At 28.5% G+C, this 20,889-nt stretch overlaps 1 protein-coding gene across 1 annotated transcript; it reads left to right on the forward strand.

Moving 5' to 3' along the window:
• Positions 1–11,349: 11,349 nt before the first annotated feature.
• On the forward strand, positions 11,350–19,322 carry Vglut (Vesicular glutamate transporter). The gene is made up of 9 exons (XM_074254195.1): positions 11,350–11,462; positions 13,424–13,554; positions 15,589–15,821; positions 15,973–16,286; positions 16,422–16,596; positions 17,035–17,327; positions 17,399–17,779; positions 18,428–18,637; positions 18,731–19,322. Exons 2-9 carry the CDS (start codon positions 13,481–13,483, stop codon positions 18,962–18,964), a joined length of 1,914 nt encoding a protein of 637 aa, XP_074110296.1. The 5' UTR covers positions 11,350–11,462; positions 13,424–13,480; the 3' UTR covers positions 18,965–19,322.
• The last annotated feature ends 1,567 nt before the right edge of the window (positions 19,323–20,889 follow it).

Genomic DNA, 20,889 nt, shown 5'->3' on the forward strand with positions numbered 1-20,889 from the left:
AGACGTCTAAAAATATTTGATTTTTTTTATTAATTAAATTACAACTAAAAAGATATTTCTAAAAAATTGCACTTGTAGTTTTTCAAATTTTTTACATGCAACATTTTTTTTTTTAATTGTTTAATTGAAATTTTTTCAATAAAAAATTTCAAAAAATTTTGAAATGTCGACTAACTTTATTTTCATGAATACTCACCAAAAATTAGTAATTTACCGAAAATAAAAAAATATTTATATTAATCTTGATTTACATTAACCATAAACAAGATATTTGTAGACAACTATAAAGCAGATCGATTAACAAACAGTCTGACAAAGCAAAGGGATAAAATGTATTGCGTTTACGGCGGTCGGTGGGATCGAAAGATCAAAGGACCCCTTTTAGAATCGTTACGTCGACCAAAAAGCAGGTCGCTTATTGTGCTTCTATCACCTTCATTAAATTACCTTTACCTTTATGCAATTTTGTTATTTTTTTATCACTAATTATTGTTATCAGTTATCACAAATCAATACACAACTTTATTATTTATTATTTCATCATTTAATCATTCAATCATTTTATGTATTTATATTGTTTATTATTAGACCGGGAAGAAATACTTCAAAGTATTTTTATCTGCATGAATTATGGATGAGGATTTTATTTTCGGGCTCTAATCGATATAATTATTATTATTATTTATTAATAATTTGAATTATGGGTATTGTTATTTTTGACAGTATAAATTACTGCAGAAATAAGGGAAAAAACATTTTAGTAAATAGAAAAATTTTTTCCTTTTATTTAGAAACAAGTTAGAAAATTTTTTATAAAAAATATTTAAACATTTCTAAAGTAAAAATTTAAAAGACTAGAATTGAGTATTGAGAGAATAAAATTCCGTAAATATTTAGCATCGATAAGACACGATGTATATTGGAATCATTGACTCGCGTGCAAGGAATCTTTGGCACGTATCACGTAACTCGGTTTGATTTTTAAACACAATTAACCATGAGTTGTACTTTTCGCAGCAAATACTTTAAATTACTTATATTTATTTGAGTAAATAAATCTCAAGGTAAAATTTTATAAAAATTACTCAATTATTAATTGCAAAATTGAAAAAACTAGGATATTCATTAATTTTTTTAATAATGAAATATAATTCATATTTTTTAATTTATTGCCTTAGAAAATTAATTAAATTAAGTAGGGGGAGAATCAGAGTAAGCGATATCTGAAATATTAGTTTGCTCGACTTACGTCTTATTTATATTTTTGGGGTGAATGTCACGAAAATTTATCATTGTTGCGTCATATCATAGAGACGAAATATTTTAGTTTTAATTAAAAAAAAAATTTTAATTAAAAAGACCGAGCTTGCCGATTTTTTAAATATTTTTGAGGGACAAGGTCGTGCTCATTGATTTTTGTAATCAGTACTTTTATTTATCGAGTAACTCTAGAGACATAGATGTAAGATCTTGGAAAAATAAGACCTTAAAATAGATGTTGGACGTGGGTGTGTGTATGTGTACAAGGGATGAGTGTATAAAGACGGTATGTACTTATTTGAGAAAACGGTTGTTACGCTCCTCTGTCGTCTCGGCGTCACGAGTATTGATCCCCCGCGAACGTGCCAACAGGAGCGAGTTTGCTCTGGCCACTATCTGAATGGACCACCCCCGCTGATTGCATCTCCCTTTTCTCTACCCTTCAACGCTCCTCTCATCATCCACTCGAATTTAGTAAACGAGACGACCGACTGGTGCCTTTTTTTCATCAACTATTAAGCCTTGTTCTACTTTTTTTACCTTTACTTCAAATTTATCTTGTCTAAATATACTTTTTTTAATTTTTAATATTTTAATTGGTCGTAAATTATTCCTTATTTCTAAAATATTTTTAATGTAAAAAAATAATTGTAAATTTAAAAAAGTAATTACACTGAAAAAAAGTCATCTGAAAATTTTTAAGATTTTTTTTTCCAACAAATTATAATAAAAAATTAGCGCCAAAATTTAAATAGACTGCACGGAAAGAACAAGATGACACTGGATACCATCCCAGATTATACTCAATGATATCTGTGGTGAAAAAAATTTTCAGATAGTAGCTAGTATAATCCAGATTATACTGAGTGATATCTGGATTATACTCAGTGTAATATGGATTATACTCAGTGTAATCTGGATTATACTCAGTGTAATCTGGATTATACTCAGTGTAATCTGGATTATACTAGTTACTATCTGAAATTTTTTTTCACTCAATATAATCTGGGATGATATCCAGTGTCATCTTGTTCTTTCCGTGTAAAATAAAAAAATTTTTACTTCAATTTGACATAATTTAAATTTTTCAAATTGACGGACAAAAGTATTAAATATTAAAAAAAAAATAATTTTTACACAAACATTTTTTTTTTACGCAATGACGGAAAATTTCTAACTGCGTTTAAAAAAAAATCAAGGTCCAGATTTTGAATAAATACTATCAAAAATCAATTTTAATTGTTAATATTTTATAAAAAAAATTTTATTCTTTCAAAAAAGCTTCCAATCGATGTGAAATTGTTTTAAAAATGAAACCTTTAATGCCAAACTTCACTTAAGTTTATTAAAAAAATAAAATTACCTAAAATGTTTATTAATTCAACATCGACATGATTATTCTTATAGACATTTACAAGTCCACCAAAATAATTCTGATGGTGGGCTACGCGTGGTTAATATGAATGAAAATCGTCCCCATGCATCGAATATTACAGACAATAAAATTTCGGTAATTACAACTTTTTACACTTAACCTCTAGCTCAATTTTTAATTGACTTTCTTCCATAATTTTTACCACAATAATTAAATTCCAGAACACCGTAAATACAACTGGATTTAATTTTGAAAAATACGATCCTTACATAGATGTCCTCCGAATTTTATTTGTCCCAAGCATCGACAAGCGAATCTGCGAATTGCTCGAGCTCTTCCACACAGATAAAATCACAATAGACACACCATCATACTGGGAACGATGCTTAAACATAGTCTCGACGATAAAGTACGAAGTGGGAGTGGTGCAGGGCTACTTGAAGCAAGTGTTCTGCTACTTGGTGAACAGCCGGCCCGTAAATTTCGTGATAAACACCCTGCTCTTGAGTAATCGGCTGGACAAAGTTTGCCGCGATCTCGACAGATTGGGCGAGAAAAATCTTCTAAGGTACGCGAATGCCTGGAATTTCGTTAACGAGAAAAGCTACTGGTGCGTCACAAGGCAATCTGTTTCCATCACTACTGAGGGAAAACACAGGGGAAGTCTTCTGGAGGCTGAAATAGGCTCCGCGTCATCGGCTTATCCGACCTTTAACTCAAATTCTGTCTCTTTGCCGCGAAGACTTAGCAAATTTTCCCATCGCAGCGCCAAAAGTCGAAAATCCAACTCGGAAAAAAATTCTTTTCCCGCTCAATCCGCAGAATTTGGTTCGAATAATAATAATAATAATAATAATAATAATAATAATAATAATAATAATAATAATAATAATAATAATAATAATAATAATAATAATAATAATAATAATAATAATAATAATAATAATGGTGAAAAAAAGCTAAAAGTGTTGATTGGAGACCTGCACAATTCAAAATATTCAGAGATTCGCAAATTATCGGTGCCTTGCAAGTGCGAAAATTTGATCCAGCATTTTATAAAAACAGATTTTATCGACTCACCTATGAGCGTAAAAGCCAAAAATAAATTAGAAAATGCGTTAAGAGACACTTGCTTTTCTTTAAATCAAATTTTGGAACCTGTGGACAGTAATAATGTTCAAAAGTGTAAATTATATTGCAAACTCAAAGAGAATTATGTGAAGATACAATTGAAAAAACAAGAAAATAATGGAAACAAAATTTGTTTATTTACGGAACGAATTGATGTTGCAAAAAAAGATTTTGCGCCATTGAGAAATCCGTCTTTTAAGCTGGAAGATATTTCTGAAGAGATCAGTAGGAACTCGACAGCTAAATCTAACAATGATAAATTTTTAGTTAATTCTGGGCTTAATGAAAGTAGAGATGGAAATTATGAGTTGATGAAAAATGATTGCAAAAATTTTGAGTCAAAATTAGATAATGGTTTGTCGATGAAAAATGACTCAACAATAAAGAAACGAAGTTTGGTGGTGGCTACAGATAGTTTTGATTTGAACGAGAGTGATTTGAGAGATTCAAAAGTTAACGTTGTAAGTTCAACAGAAATTTACAATACTGGTGTTTCAAAAAATAGAAATAAATGTTTAGATCGGAAGCATTGTGGAAAATCACAAGGTGAATTGTGTAGGTGTCCTACTTTATGTCATTGTGAACTTGATTCATTTGATGATAATTACATTACAGCGAAAACTAGCGTTCAATCATGGGGAAGCTTTGTGAAATGTGACTCTGAGCATTCTTGTGACTGTTCTTCAGGTAGTTCTATGAGTAGTGTGGTTCAGAAAAATAAAAAGTGTTGTTCCGGAGGAAATTGTGATGATGATAAAAATGGTTGTGGTTCCAAGAGTTCAAACATCGATATTTATATCAACGTTAACGAAAATGATTCGACGAGACAAATTAAAGATTCAAAATCAATTTCTGTGCAAACTATTGAAGAGAAGTTGGAATTGAGACCTGCAGAGTCTGAGAAAAAGTCCGAGGATAGTGCAAGTATTTTTCCGGTAAATTCATCGGTTTTTGAGGCTCTGAAGACTATTGATGAAAAAGCTTGTGATTGTGATGAAAAAATTGAGGCTTTTGATGAGAAACCGTTGATTGATTTTGAAGATAGTTTTGAAGAAAATGAATCGGAGGAAAATAGTTTGAAGGATTTACCGAAGAACGAGTCCAGATGCCTGATTTCAGAGGGATTTGTTAAGAATATGGTTGATAAACTTGAAGGGAATAATTTGGACTCTAAAGAAATGATATTGATTGAGAAAAATGAAGCGATTTGTTATGTTCCATTGCAAGATGTTAAAATAGAAAGAACAGAATCAAATTTTGGGGATGCAAGGTACGAAACTGATTGCGGTTGTTCAGTATGTTCAGATTCTCTGAAAGAAATTAAAATTGAAAGGAAAGAATCGAGTTTCAAAAATGAAAATCTTGAAGAAAATGATGATTGCAATCGTATATCGTGTTTTGGTTCTTCACAAGAAATTAAGCCAGAAATACAAGAACCGATTTTTACAAATCTAAAGCATGAAGATGATTACAATTGTTCATCATGTTCCATTTCTTCAAAAGAAATAAAAACAGAAAGACCAAAATCAAGTTCTGAAGATAAAAAATATGATAATGATTGCAATTGTTCATCATGTTCTGTTTCTTCACAAGAAATGAAGCCAGAAAGACCAAAATCAAGTTCTGAAGATAAAAAACTCGATAATGATTGCAATTGTTCATCATGTTCTATTTCTTCACAAGAAGTGAAGCCAGAAAGACCAAAATCAAGTTCTGAAGATAGAAAACATGGAAATGATTGTTGTTGTTCAGTTTGTTCAGTTTCTGTGCAAGAAATAAACCCAGAAAGACCAAAATCAAGTTCTGAAAATAGAAAACATGGAAATGATTGTTGTTGTTCAGTTTGTTCAGTTTCTGTGCAAGAAGAGAAGCTAGAAGTGAGAAAATTGTTCGAAGAAGAACGAATCGAAGAAAACGAACTGAAAAAAGAGAAAACATGTTCGATTGGTTCCTTTCAAGAAGAAATAGACGAATTGGCAAAACGGAAGAGCAGAATATCGGAAGAAGTAGTTGACGAAATCAAAGCCTCGGTAAAATTACGGACTGATGAAAAAGACGAAGTGATTGAAGGCTGCGGTTGTACTATCGATTCTGAGGACATGTTTACCTCGGCACATTCTGTTCTGCAAAAGTCCGCTGTCGAGATCGAACTCAGCAATGACTGCAGCAGTCTTAGTCCGATCGTAGAAATGGAATCCCGTGAAGTTGATATCCTGGAGCTGAAGTCTGGAAAGCTGAACTTAGATTCTGTAAAAGTGAAAACCAATGTCGAGGAAAAGTCTATTGCAGAAGAAAGCGAGAAGAGAAAGTCGAGTTTGGAGAAGAAATCAGCTGTACCAAAAATTGTTACTTCTGAAAGTTCAGCTCCGGAAACTCTTAGGTCTGTCACGTCGGACGTTTCCAAAATTTCAAGAACTTTGTCACGTGCTGAGGCCGATTGTACAAGACCTTGTTACTACAGACATAATATTTGTCTTCACAAAATTTATATGTGCGGCTGCTTAGAAGCTCGTCGCTTCTCAAAACTTGTAGTTTCCAAAAAGAACCAAAATTATCAGTCGATAAACGCTAACAAATTGCAACGTCCTCCATATAAATTGCCGATGTATGTCCGTGAAATAATTTCGTCAGTCTGTCGCGATGTTCGACTTGTATTTTCCAAAAAAGGGTGCCAGGAAATGGGACAAGCGTTTCGAGAAATAATTCGCAGAATTTTGAAAAAACGCAATAAAGGTACCAGTACAGAAGATTTACCGCTGTACACTTATTATCATCCGAGGAAAAGTCGTAGGGCAGTGTCCAAATTTTCTTTAAATTCCCAGGAATTTTCTGACCGCAAAAATCTCTGTTCTTATCACAAGACTGCTCAAAATTTGTACCATAAAAATCATGAAGCTAGAGTTCCAAGGGAATTTTTGAGTTCTACGAAGCACAACAAGGAAGTTATTAACCAAAACAAGCAATTGCATCAACATTGCAGTTTACCAAAAAATTCCCAAAAATTGCGAAAATCAAATTCTTGTTTTGTGGGAAGTAATTGCAATTGTAATTGTGTATGTTATTATAATTACAAATTGAAGAAAAATTTATCAGATACTTCCTTTTCGACTTTCTCGTACGGGTCGCGGATTGATAATTTAGGGGAAAATGGGTCAGGTGACTTGAACTCAAGGTGTGATTTGAACTACAGAAAAAAAATGAGAAAAAGAGCTGTAAGGCATTTGACTGATTACTTGGAGACGCTTCCCTCGGATGAGTAAGAATTTGGAAAATTGAGGCGCTTAGATTTATTTTATCGATGTAATGATTTATGAATTTTTTTTTTTTTATAATGCATTTGATTCGAAGGTATTTTGTTTTGTATGAATTTATTTAAATGTACATAAAAGACAATAACAATAAAATAAAAAATGTGGATGAAAAGGAAAAAAGTCGAAGGACATTATTTATAAAAGCGAGTGGGGAATCGATCTGATGCTCAGCCTTTTGTCATTCGCACAGCCCATTACGGTGAACCCCTGGCGATATATAGCTGAGTACTTTACCTTTATACATGTTTAACACCCACACATGTATATATTATAGCGTACAAATATAAACCGAGGGTGCTTATCGATGTAAATGTGACCGTTAAAAATCTTGTCGTGATATCAACTCAATTAGGAGGAGACATCAGCTTTTTTTATTTACCGGCAATTTATTGTCATTGTTCTGTTTATCAAAATTTAATTCTTTTTATTTCTTGTTTTTTTTTTTCTGTCTGTGATTTTAAATTAAGAAGTGTGAGTTAGGGTTTGAAGTTTTGGGAATTAAGGCGTTTTTGAAGATAGTTAGGCCAAATATTTGAGGAATTGTTTGAGCCTTAATGAAATTCTTGGGGAGTAGAAAGAGCATTTGTAAAGTTTATAGTATGAGAGGGGATATTAAGTAAGTAGGTCTAAAAACTGGCAGACATAAAAATGCCCGGGGGATTAAACTAGTGAAATAAATCACCAACTTTGGTAACAGTCAAAGCATGCGTCTGACATTAATATTATAGTTTGTCATAATAATATTATGAGTTTAATCGAGTAACAAAGTAACTATGGCTCTTTTTCTTAAATTTTATATTAATTGTTGTTGTTTGAAACTTTTTGATAAATATTACATCCGTCAGTAATATCCAATAGTAATTATTAGTTACTCATATAACTGTGGGAAAAATTTTTGAAAATGACTTGATATGTTTATTCTAGACCAGATAGAAATTTATATGTCCTTATATACACGGAAAAAAATAAGCGCAGCAACAGAATTTTTTTTCGGCAGCAAAATGACTGATCCTGTGGGAGTAACATGTAAAAATTAAAAATTTTAAATAATGTCCATTTTTAGAATGTTATGTATCGGACTGAATAAATTTATAAATTAATTTTTAATCAATAAAAATAAATCTCAGACATACATTTTTTCTTGTTGGGATTAAAAATATATTTAAATTAAAAAAAAAGAATCAAATTTGTAAAAAAAAATTTTTTTTCAATAAAAAATTGTTTTTAAGGTAGTACGAGCGCTAGGCAGGGTGGGGATAGGTAACGACTCTAACGCGGTAGGTTATTTATTTAAATAATCGGGCAATCTCCTTCAAATTTTCTGAATTTATTTTGACATTTTTAGACTTCATATTAAAATTAAATGAAGTCTTTTATCAAAAATTGCCTTGGTGCTCGTACTACATTAAAATATAAAAAGATATATTTTTTTGAGTTCAAATTTGTTGTTTTTTTTTTTTTTTATTTTCAAAATTTGAATTTCTCTTAAAAATTATAATTAATTTAATCTTGTAGCTCCTACAGGACTGCATTCTGTTGTAGCGCCTATTTTTTTGTCGTATAGTTTAATATGTTTATAAATAAATTTTTAAATGTCTGTTTTAATAAAAAAAAAAAATTAATAATAATTCAATTACTAAATTCCATACATAAATTTTTCTCCAAAAAAAAAATCATAATTATTAATTAATTAAAATAGCAACAATAATTTAAGCGACTGCAGAGTTAAACTTTTCGTCAACTAACGAAACAAGTAGAAAAGACTTATTTAAAATCGGCGATGCGTCTGATGCATCTATTGTATGTAAGTATATACCCAACGTAGGTACTATTTAATATCATCCACACTACAAGTAGTAGAGACAAAGTGGTGGTGTGTTTCCCATGAGTAAGTCAGCTAGGATAGGAATAAAATAAAAAATCGTGAGTAATACAACGGGCCAGTAGTATATAGTACATATAAAAGCACATAGCAGTGGCAGCATCCTATCCGTCCGTCCCCCGTGCCGGTTTGCCGATCGATATTTCCTGGCAACCGCGGAAAGGAGGGTTCCACACACTACACACTACACACTACTCACTACATCCTATTCAGTCTGCTCTCAGCTCGCTTCCTCTGTTTGTAACAATACCGTCCTGCTCCTAACGTCTATCCAGGATTCCAATTCCTTCCGCTTAGCTTTCCGATATATAATAACACATTCTTTCCCTTTTTATTTAGCTTTATGACTTTTTGCTCCCAAAATTATTTTCCCCAAATCTTACGCCTATTTATCATAATTCCTAAAATTTTATCACAGCGTTACAAAATCACAAGTCCATATTTCATTCACTTTTGTTATTAATTATTAAATGGCTATTTTTCTTATTTTCTTTTGTCAGTTTTCGGTTTTATTTAACTTTTATCAAGGCGAGAGCTTTCGCCGCACATATATGTTCGAGGACTATCGAGCTTACTACGACGGATAAAGTATAATTGTAGACGCACGCGGCGAAGCTCTACCTACTGACTTGACTCTCTTTTCAAAATAAAAACGAGCGTAAAACTCAAGGGGAAAATTTTATCACTATTCACCATCACATCTTCTCTCTATTTACCTCTGACAATTCAGTATATTAGTCTCTCCACGGGCTATTCAAACTCGATTATAATTAAATGACTATTTTATTAAATTTTTATTAACGTCTTTATTTTGGTATTCTCTCTTATTTAAATTAAATTAAGTAATATAAATAAAAATTGCATAGACATTTTTTTTTATTAACAATTTTAATTATTTTCAAACTTTTGTTTATATTTTATTAATTTTTACTTTCAATTTTTTAAATTAACTTCGCTGCGAAAAGATTTTAAATAAAGACTAGCAAAAAATCTAGTCCAAATCAAACCCTGAAAAATTTTAAATATACTGATAAAAAATCAACTTGATTAAAAATTCTTAAATTGAGTAAAATTTACTTAAACAAAAAAGAGCTCCTAGTTCAAAAATTTTTTTGCTTGACTTAAAATAATGAAACTTCTTAAACTTTAAGAGTTGAATAATTAAAAAAAGAAACTTATTTTAAAAAGTTTTTATACAGAATAATTAAGTTTTACATTAAAAAAAAAATTAATTTGATTCAAGAGATAAATTTTTGAAGCAGTAAAATAAATTTAGAATGATTTATTATTTTAAAGTCAGACGAAGAAATTTTTTATTAAGTTTTATTTACTAAAAACCATAAAAATTTTTCGAGAAAAATGATTAATATAGTCTTGACACTAGTAAATTTTTTTTAAACAAAATAATTATTTTCTTGATTCAATAAAATTTCATTTTTTACTTCAAAATTAATTTTTTTTCCCGTACATATTTAAAAAAAAAGTTTCATGCTTGCTTATAGATTGTAAATTATAGATCATAATTTTGATATTTATAAAATTTATCTTACTTGACTTACTGCGACTAAACCAATCGCTTGAACAAAAGTTTATTTAAATTTATAATAAATATTTATTAATACTGTAATGTATTACATAATGTATTGTATAACATTTCTATTAACTTTGCGTAACATACATTAATATTGAAGCTTTAAGAAATTTTTAAGCACCAAGAAATTTTTAAGGAAGACAAAAAATTATTTCGGAGCAAGAAGAAATTTTTTTGGCTCAAGAAACTTTGACCATTCAAGAAATTTTTACTGATTTTTAATATTTTCTTGAGCCAAGAAAATTTATCCAGTCAAGAATTTTTTTTTTTTTAGTGTATAAATTCTGTCTCTATTCACAACTGTGTATAAATTGACTAACCCTGTTATTGGCCCTTTAGGATGTTCGATTTAAATAAAAATAAATAAATAAATACCTCAAATTTATTATAACTTGCCTAGTTTTATTTTCAATAAAAACTACCAATTAAATTTAATAAAAAAAATAAATATTCAACTAAAATGTTTGACAATTAATTCGGCTTTTAAAAACTCAGCAATTACTTCTAATGAAGAAATTAAATAAACGTGATTGATTGAATTAAAATGATTTGTGATAATTATTTATGTCAAGACACGACTTGATTATTATTTCTCACTTATTATCATGATTAGAATGTCCATTATTATTATTATAATTTTAATTATTATTATTATTAATATAACAGGTAAAAGCTCCAGGAAAAGCTCCGCCTAGGGTCATTTTGAGAAGGGGTTGTCAGTTTTATTGGCCAGTGATATCGATGCGTCGTGAATCTCTGTCCAATGGGAGGGCGAGATGTAAATGCGCTGGCGCCGACGAGAAGCTCTTCGAGGAAGCTACGAGCTCGCCGAGGACGACGACGACGTTCATCGTCGCGATCCCGCGCTTTCGAACCCACTCCGCACTTACGCTCACCTGGACTTAATTATTGGTGAGTTACTAGTCATTAGTTATTAGTTATTATATATAATCAATCCATTTATCCAACCCCTTGCTATTTATTTAATAATTTTCACTGTGCAATTTTATTTTTTTCGTCTTTTTTTTCTTGTTGGAAAATTTTTCCCAAAGCCGTTGCAATTTTTCCAGTGATCAATAGTTGTGAATGTTAAATAGTGTTATATATATTTATTTCACTCATATATATTTTATTATATTATACTTATGTTCTGTGGGAGTTATTATGCTGTAAAGTGAAGTTTTTTGGTGATTTTTTTCAGTGTTTCAGTGAAATTTTAAGTGCAAATTTTATTGATATATTTTTTTTTTTTATTTCAAGTGTTTTTTCAGTGAATGAAAATTTTTTTTATTAAAAATTTATTAATTAATATAATTGCATATAAAAGTTAATTCTAATTAATATTTTTACCAAAATTTTTTTTTTCAGGGAACCGAAATTTATTTCAATAATTTTTAGTAAAATTACAAAAAGTTTTAATTATTTAAAAATAAAATTTTCACTTACAAAATTTTCCAAGTTTTATTTTTTTTTTAAATAAATTATTTTACAAAAAAATTAATTGCAAAAAAAGAGCCAAAAATTTTAATTAATTAATTTAACAGAAAAAATTTTATAAAAAAAAAATTACGCTTAATTTTTAATTTTAATTAAAGAAAAAAACTTTATCTAAATCCTCATATTTAATTTCTTAAAATTCAATCCCCTCAATATTTCCAATTTTATAAAAAAAAAAAATAATTACTAATTACCAAAAAAATTTCCTCCTACTCAGACAATAATTACAATAAAATTTCGATATAAAAAAAATTAAACTGCATATTTTGGTAGTCTATAAGCGGGTAAGAACCCCACGCGATCGATAGTGGCTAAAATTTTTCGGGGATGACTGCCGTAAATATTTCTACATATTACCATTATAATACTCCTCCTCTATTAATATTCCCATGAATATTTATTGCTCTAGTATAATGTAACCATGTACTGCCTCATCATTTTTTTTATCCACTAAAAAAAAAAAAATAATAATAAAAGTCGTAAAAAAAGAAACAAGCTTCAAATGAGCAATAAATAGAATTCACAATCTGATAATCCACGGGGGATAATAGAATAAATAAAAAAAGACATCAAACCATTAATGGCAAACGTTAACGTATTGGTCAATTGCTGTGACAGTCCATTACGATTACTCCCTTCCCTATCTCCCTTCTCTTGTTCACGTACAAGATTCACCCTCTACTCACTGTTCACTCATTTATCTATAAAACACGTGCATGCATGCTTTTTAGTTTCATTATTATCATGTCACGTCATTTATACATTCAAATCTCTCTCTTTATCCCTAGATCGTTATTACGGCCATTAAATAAAAAAAAAAAAATAAAATAATAATTATTTAAAAAAAAAAATAATCCCGAAAAAAATTCAATAAATATTAATAAAATAACTAAAAGGTTTTTTAAATCCTCGATGTTATCTGTTCAATATATATCTGTTAAATCTCGAGTAGTTTTATCTTTTCACTCCTTTCGCTTCTTGGGGTTATTTTATTCTCTTCTATTTTTTTTTTTTTTCCAATTCTCGAGAGAAAATCCCTCGAAAGTACCGAGGATTAGGAGGGTAGATGGGCAACTACTCTAAATAAACATTCCTGGTATCTACTGCGGGACTGTACTATAAAATTCAACCCCTAAGGATTCCCTGTACTCACTTGTCGACCTAACACATTTACTACCACTTGTATCTTATAACTTTTGTATTTTACGTAACCAGGGCAGATTCATTTCCTCTGTATGAATAGACAGTCATCGCTCTCGTCTTCCATTTATATTCATATTTTTATTGTAAAATTTATTGAACTGGATAAAACATATGTATATTGTGACGTTTCAATCAATAAAATAAATAAAGTTTTAATTATTGTTTATTTCTAGGGGCTGCAAAACGTAACAACTAAATATTAATCCAAAGGCAACCCCAATAATTTAAAGATGTCCGGATTCGCGGCAGCGGGTCTCGGAGCCCTCGCGACTATTAAATCTAGGGTTGATGGCAAGCTTGCTGAGTAAGTTATTATTATTATTATTATTATTATTTTATTTTCGTTTTTACAAATAAATTATTTATCTTATGACAATGAAAGTTTTTATTTATAAGGAAAAAAAAAAATAATTCTTGGGTCAAAAATTTTTTTTAAAATTATTATTATTATTATCTGATTTAATTGAAAATTAATGCTACTAATTTTACAATAATAAACTTCACAAAAAAAAAAAAAGAAATAAAAATAGATTTTAATTTTAAATTTAAAAAAGTGTTTGCTGTCAATTAAATATTTTTCTTATTTATCATCTGCTCGGTCACGGATTATTTTATTTTTTTTTTTTTTTTTCATTATCTTCGTCACGATCAACCTCCTCTTTTTTATGTCAATAACGTTTAGTAAATAGATTTTACATTGACAATTTTTTATAAAATAATCATGAAAATTTTTTAAACTTTTTAATAATTAATTTACATTAAGACAAAAATATTATACAAACCAAATTTAGCAAGTATTAAATATATTATCTTAATTTTCAGTGACTAAAAGCCATTTATATACAAATGACTTGATTTAATATCGAGTAAAACCGCCTTGATAGGCAGATAATTCTATTAATTACCTTAAAGATGTTTACTCCTCAAAAGTTATAGACTTTATTGAGTCTTGAAACTTAAAAAAAATTTTTTGTTTCAAATTAGAGCAAAAAAAATATTTATGTCATTGTAAATTCTACAAAAAAGCTCAATGTTAATAATAAACTTAATTTTGAGATTTTTTAAATACTTTTAGTGTGGTTAGTCATTGTAAAATTAATCTATGACATGTTTGACATTAGAAAGGTTAAACTTGATTAAAGTTATGTATGTTGGCATAGAATGATGAAATAATCAGTTTTGGTTACGATTTGATCACAAACGCGCGTAATAAATATTAACTATTTTTTGAGTTGAAAAATTTTTGTTAGCCTTAAACAATATTGATTATTTATTTCATCAATAATTTATTAATTATCAATTTATTGTCATACTTAAGTGCTCAAAACTTATTATTTTGGAAAAAAAATTAACTTGATTTAATTAAAAAAATGAATTTGAGATAATAATTTTTTTTACTTCACTCTACTCTTCAATGTAATTAAAAAATATACGAAATAATTTACAAATTTAATTTAAAGAAATACTATTATAATTTTATTAATTTCTCAAATTTTCCAATGTTAGAAAATATATTCGAAAAATTATCAAAAATAAAAATTCCTGCATTAAAAAAATGGGACATCTATTTCTTAGCGGGAAGTTAAAAAAAAATTAATTTTAATCAAGAGAAAAATTATTGAATTAAGTAAAATTTTCTTAAACCAAGAAAATGGCAGTTTAAGAATTTTTTTAACTCCAATCAAGACGTTAAAGCTCTTTAAAATTATTTTCTTGATTAAAGTTTGTTTCGTGAGAAGATGACTTTTCGAATTTTAAGATTTTAAAAAATTTTTCGTATTAAAAAAAAGTTTGCGCGCCAAATTGATAAAAAATTTGATTTCTGAATAGAAAATACTTGAATCTAAATATTTTTAAGAAAAATTACTTGAAATTAAGTTCTAAAAGTTATAAGAAATGTAGCAATACTAGAAAAAATCAGATATAAAAATTTTGCAGTCACTGTGTTTTAAAATTGGGCAGCCGAGCGAGTTTAGAGCAAAATTTTTTTCTAAAACAAGTATTTTTTTTCCATACATAATATCTGTTAATTTTTCTTCATGATTTAGCGATGAAAGTTCCAAAATTAAATAATAATGATGTAAAATTAAAAGATTTACAATTAAAAAAAAAGGATCTGAATAAAAATGAAAAGACAATGATTTATTCATCGCACACCAGCCTCCTTTTTTTTTTTGTACTCATTCTTTCCCAAAAGAACTAAAAAAGTCTATAGGACATCATTAAAAAAGTAATTTCCCATCGATGAGACAAAGGCGTGAGAGTATTTGAGTGCGAGTACGACAATAGAGAATATATTGCGCGGTGAATTAAGAACTTATTGATCAAATTTCGGTAGACTGCGTATCGAGAGAAGAAACCAGCGAGGATATGAAGAGTTTGCGATGCCGAACAATGAGAGCGCTAAGGACAACATGGGATATGAGCAAGACCGCGATTTGCAGCCCCGTGGGTCCCTGGACTCGCTGCCAGAACCTGAGAGACCGCCGTTACGTCACATTGACACATATTGTATGCCCGAGTGTCCTTGTTTATCCAAGAGGTACACGATCGCCACCCTCGCATGCTTAGGTAACCCATTTACTCAATATATATTTCCCATTTTAATTAATTTGATTTATTCTTTGATATTAAATCCTATGTAAATTATACATTAACAATTATTGACAATTAAACTGGTAAAAATTATTAAAATTAAATTTTTCAATTTTTCGGAATTCAGGTTTTGTTATTTCTTTCGGAATGAGGTGTAACATGAGCATGGCCAAATTGATAATGAAGAACGACACAAACAGCGACGGACAGCCCAAGTTTAATTGGACCGTGGGTACCGAGGGCTTGCTGGATTCCTCATTTTTTTGGGGATATCTTGTCACCCAGGTGCCTGGAGGATTTTTGGCCTCGCTCTATCCTGCCAACAGAATTTTTGGAATGGCTATTGCTGCCTCTTCATTCCTTAATCTTCTTGTACCTGGTGCTTTGTCCGTTCATGCTGCTGTTGATATGTGTGTTCAAGTTCTTAAAGGACTTGTTGAAGTAATTATTATCAATTTTATTCTACATTGATTGCTCAAAATTTTTAAATTAAATTCAATGACATTTTTTTTTTTTTTTTAAGAAAGAAATTTAAATGAATTAATTATTTATAAGTAAAATTTATTTACTTAATAGGGAGTGACTTATCCAGCTTGTCACGGTATCTGGAAATACTGGGCACCGCCATTAGAACGATCAAGACTGGCAACTCTCGCTTTTTGCGGTTCATATGCGGCAGTTGTTATTGGAATGCCACTTTCTGCTTTACTTAGCAATTCCTTCGGTTGGCAAGCATCTTTTTATTTCTACGGTAATTTTATTCTCCGTATTTTTACAATTTTTATCGATTTTTTTATTATTCATTTTAAAACTACTTTCTTTAATAATCATGATAAAAAAAATTTTTTTTTCGGGAATCAACGTATTTTTGTGTGAAACGTGAAGAAATACAAAAAAAAAAATTTTCTCCAAACTAAAAATTTTTTTTCTACAAAATAATTAATTTTAACATTAAGAAAAAAAAATTAACTTGTTTCAAAAACAGTTTTTGAACCAAATAAAATAAAATAATTTTGAAGAGTTTCAACTTTTTGAATTAAAATGAGAAAATTTCGAATCAATTTAAATACACTTAAAATTTTTTAAAATATTTCTCAACTCAAGAATTTAAAATAATTTTAGTTGAAATTTATTTTCCTTAAATCAAATTATTTTTTTTAATATTATTAAAAATTAAAAAAAATTTTAGGTGTTTGCGGATTAATATGGTACTGCTTTTGGCTCTGGTTATCATTTGAGCGGCCATCGAAACATCCTTGTATTTCCGCCCGGGAATTGCATTACATAGAAGACTCTTTAGGAAAAGGATTGAATACTCAACCGATTCCCACATTTTCCTCAACCCCATGGAAGAAATTTTTCACCTCTATGCCGGTTTACGCAATAATAGTCGCAAACTTTTGTCGATCGTGGAATTTCTACTTACTGGTGCTGTTCCAGGCGCGGTTTATGCATGAATCATTTGATATGCCCCTAGTTGAGGTAATAATTATAATAGTAATTAAAGAAGTTACTTGGGAGCAATTTGAATAAAATTGACTTAATTTTATTAGACCGGAGTGGTTGGCTCGCTGCCTCATTTATTAATGACGATAATAGTACCATGCGGTGGATTACTGGCGGATCATTTGCGTAAGACGGGAAGAATGACTACGACCAATGTAAGAAAGTTGTTCAACTGCGGAGGGTTCGGAATGGAAGCGCTCTTTTTCTTGGTAGTTGCCAACGCGACCACTAACAATAACGGAGCTGGTGCGACGATTGCTCTGGCGATCGGGGTGGCCTGCAGCGGGTTTGCTATTTCTGGTTTCAATGTCAATCACCTTGACATCGCTCCACGGTATGCTAGTATTTTGATGGGGATGTCTAATGGTATAGGAACTATCGCTGGATTGCTTGTTCCTTTCTTCGTCGATACTATTACGAAAAATAAGGTATATTGTATTTTTTTTTATGATATTTGTCATGATTTTTTTTTTTTTTTAATTTGATTATTTTGTAATATTGTCAATAATTTACTATTTTTTTGTACTTGGAATCTTCTTAGCTATTTTAATTGATTAAAAATAATTTTAGAAAATTTGAATTTACAAATTAGAGTTAAAAATCAATTAAATTTTTTTTTTTGAAAATTTATTAAAAGTGGTGTTTTCAAAATTTTACACTTTTGAATTTGTATTGAAATTTTTGAAAATATTAAAAAAAATAAAGATTGATCAAAAATTAATTAAAAATGATTTTTTAAAAATTTGAATTTATAAAATAATGTTAAAAATTTATTGAGTAATTTTTTCAAAATTTTATTTAAAAAAATTTTTGTGAAATTTTTACTGATGCAAAATTTTTTTTAAAGTTTATATTATTTTGAATTTTTATTAAAATTTTAATTTGCACAAAAATTAAAAAAAAAATTCCTATAAATAATTTTTAAAAAATTAAACTGTATTTTTTTTTTAAACTGTTTTCTTGCAATTTCAATTCATAAAAAACAAATTAAAAAATTAATCAAAACCAGCGATCTCAAAATTAAATTCCCATAAATTTCAAAACAATTAAAATAATTAGTTAATTTTAAATTAAAGGACAGAGAAAGTTGGAGGAACGTCTTCATAATGGCCGCATGCGTCCACTTTTTCGGTGTAACATTCTACGGAATTTTCTGTTCCGGAGAATTGCAACCATGGGCTGATCCAGCAATGGAGGAGCAAGGAAGCTGGAACCCACTGGACGATCTCGGGCAAAACAAGCCACCAGTCCCGCCACCACCCAAAGTTATGCAATCCGAGTTTATAGTAAGTGTTATACTTCAATTACCTAATCGACCTGTGACCTATTAATAAATATTAATGACAACAATAATAATACTAATAATTAATCCATCACAGAAGCAACCATCAGTAGACGTAAATGCAGGGTGGAATGACGGCGGACAAACAGAAGCCAGCTCGTATAGCAGCCAACCAGTAATTAACTACGGATCAACGACAAACAATACGAATCCCTTTCATTCGTCAAATCCTTTCGCCAGCGATGTTCATGAAACTCAAGTCCAGCCGCCTACGATTGACGATCACTCTCATGATGTCACCCAGCAGCAGCATCAGCAGCAGTGGGAATAAATTACAAGTATTTTTAGTCCTTTTTTTGTTAAATTATTCATCAGGTAGGTTCGTTTTTTTATTTTTATTTTTATTTCTTCCCAAGATGATAAATTAATTTTAGTCTAAAAATTTTAAGACTTCAATTGAAAAAATTTTAAGACTTTAATTTTAAAAATCAAAAAAGAAAACAATGAAAGTATAAAATAATTTAAAAGAAGAATATATATATATATTTACTTCCTCTGAAAAAAATAAAATACCTAAGAGGACAGATAATAGTGCTAAAAGCCAACGAAGAAAGTATTTACAATAACGATAATAATAATAAATAATTATTTTTTTATAAAAAGATTGATGAAAAAAATTTTTTGGTAATTTAAATAACTGATAGAATTCGAACCAGGAATTGATTGATTAAATTTTCAACAATAATAGTTTAAAAATAAAAAAAAAATGATGATAATTATACTTATATAACTTATACTGACAATAATATGAAGGAAAAAAAAAATGGATTATTTATTTATATGGAATTGAGTAATCAAAATAATTATTAATAATAATAGCACTTGTTTTTAATCGCACGTGTTGATTACAGCACATTTGATATGGAAACTTTATTTATTAGGAAATAAATTTTTAATAAATTGAAATTTATATTATATTTAAATAAATGATGGATGTTAATAAATACAAGTGGAGACAATAACAATACAAAGCACAATTGGCTGATACTTTTAGGTATTAACTTATTCAATTATAAAGTTTAGCGATAAATTTTATTTATATAAATTTAACTGTATTATTAAGACGAAAGTATCAAACCGTATGAAAGTTTATTCAATAATTATATTACTTCAATATTTTTTTTTTTTTTTTTTTTTTTTTTTTAATGTAATAAAAGTAACTAAGGAAAACGGATTTTTGAAACATATTTACGCAAATTACATAGAAATATATAGTATATATATATATATAACATATGAAAGTTATTGAAACTTGAAAGTAAAACAATGAAAGGAATAGTAAAATTAATTTTTTGTCCGATTATTAAAAAGAAGCTAACTTTTAATTAAAAAAATTAATTTAATAAACGAACTCATGATGAGAAATTAGTCAATTTACATGAGACCTTTTTAATCGAGTAATAAAGCATTTAAATAATTTAAAAAAATATATAAATATTAATATACATGACCGTTATAAAATAGAGTATTGTCGATTATTGATTATATTAATAAATTTATATATATATATATATATATATATATATATATATATATATATATATATATATATGCATATACATTTATGTATATATATGTATATATATTATTGAAAAAATATATTAATAAAAAAAAATAGAGTATCAATTCTGTTGAATGAAATTATGGCAACATAAATATATGAATACAGTAATTAAAAAAATAAAAAAGTAATTATTGAAATGTTAATGCTTGGAAATAATAATATTGATGATGAGACGTATTAATATAATAAATTATATATAAAATTTTAAACATAATATTGATAATATAACAGTTGAATTATATTTGTTAATTTTCAATTGTATAATTTATTTAGAAAAATAGAAATTTTGTTTATTCATTTTTGTTAGGTAGAAATTTTATATTATAAAAGTCAAATATTTAATAAATTATTTAGAAATATATGTTATTATTTTAAATGACAATTTTTTTTTTATCAAGAGCAATACGTGTAAAAATTTATTATAAAAAAAAATGTTTTTGGTAATTCGGCTCTGCGCTGCTAGGTGGCGTCACTTCTCGCAAGTGCTAAGGAAATTTTGGCTAAATATATATAACGCGGTAAATTTTAATGAATCCGAACAAATTTTAGTCCAATTTGAGATATTAAATACGTAATTGGAAAAATTGAAATAATTTAAGAAGAAATATAGATTAATAATTTAGTTTTTTGAC

This window comes from Cotesia typhae, unplaced genomic scaffold (assembly GCF_013202065.1).
Source record: "Cotesia typhae breed Kobodo isofemale line unplaced genomic scaffold, CoteBio_Ctyphae contig_123, whole genome shotgun sequence".
Lineage (NCBI taxonomy): Eukaryota > Metazoa > Arthropoda > Insecta > Hymenoptera > Braconidae > Cotesia > Cotesia typhae.

Excerpts from the sequence above, each read along its gene's own strand:
- Vglut (XM_074254195.1), top strand. The coding sequence starts at position 13,481 with ATGTCCGGATTCGCGGCAGCGGGTCTCGGAGCCCTCGCGACTATTAAA. Across the intron at positions 16,287-16,421 it reads TTCTTAAAGGACTTGTTGAA|GGAGTGACTTATCCAGCTTG; the intron begins GTAATTATTATC and ends TTTACTTAATAG. Across the intron at positions 17,780-18,427 it reads ATACTATTACGAAAAATAAG|GACAGAGAAAGTTGGAGGAA; the intron begins GTATATTGTATT and ends TTTAAATTAAAG.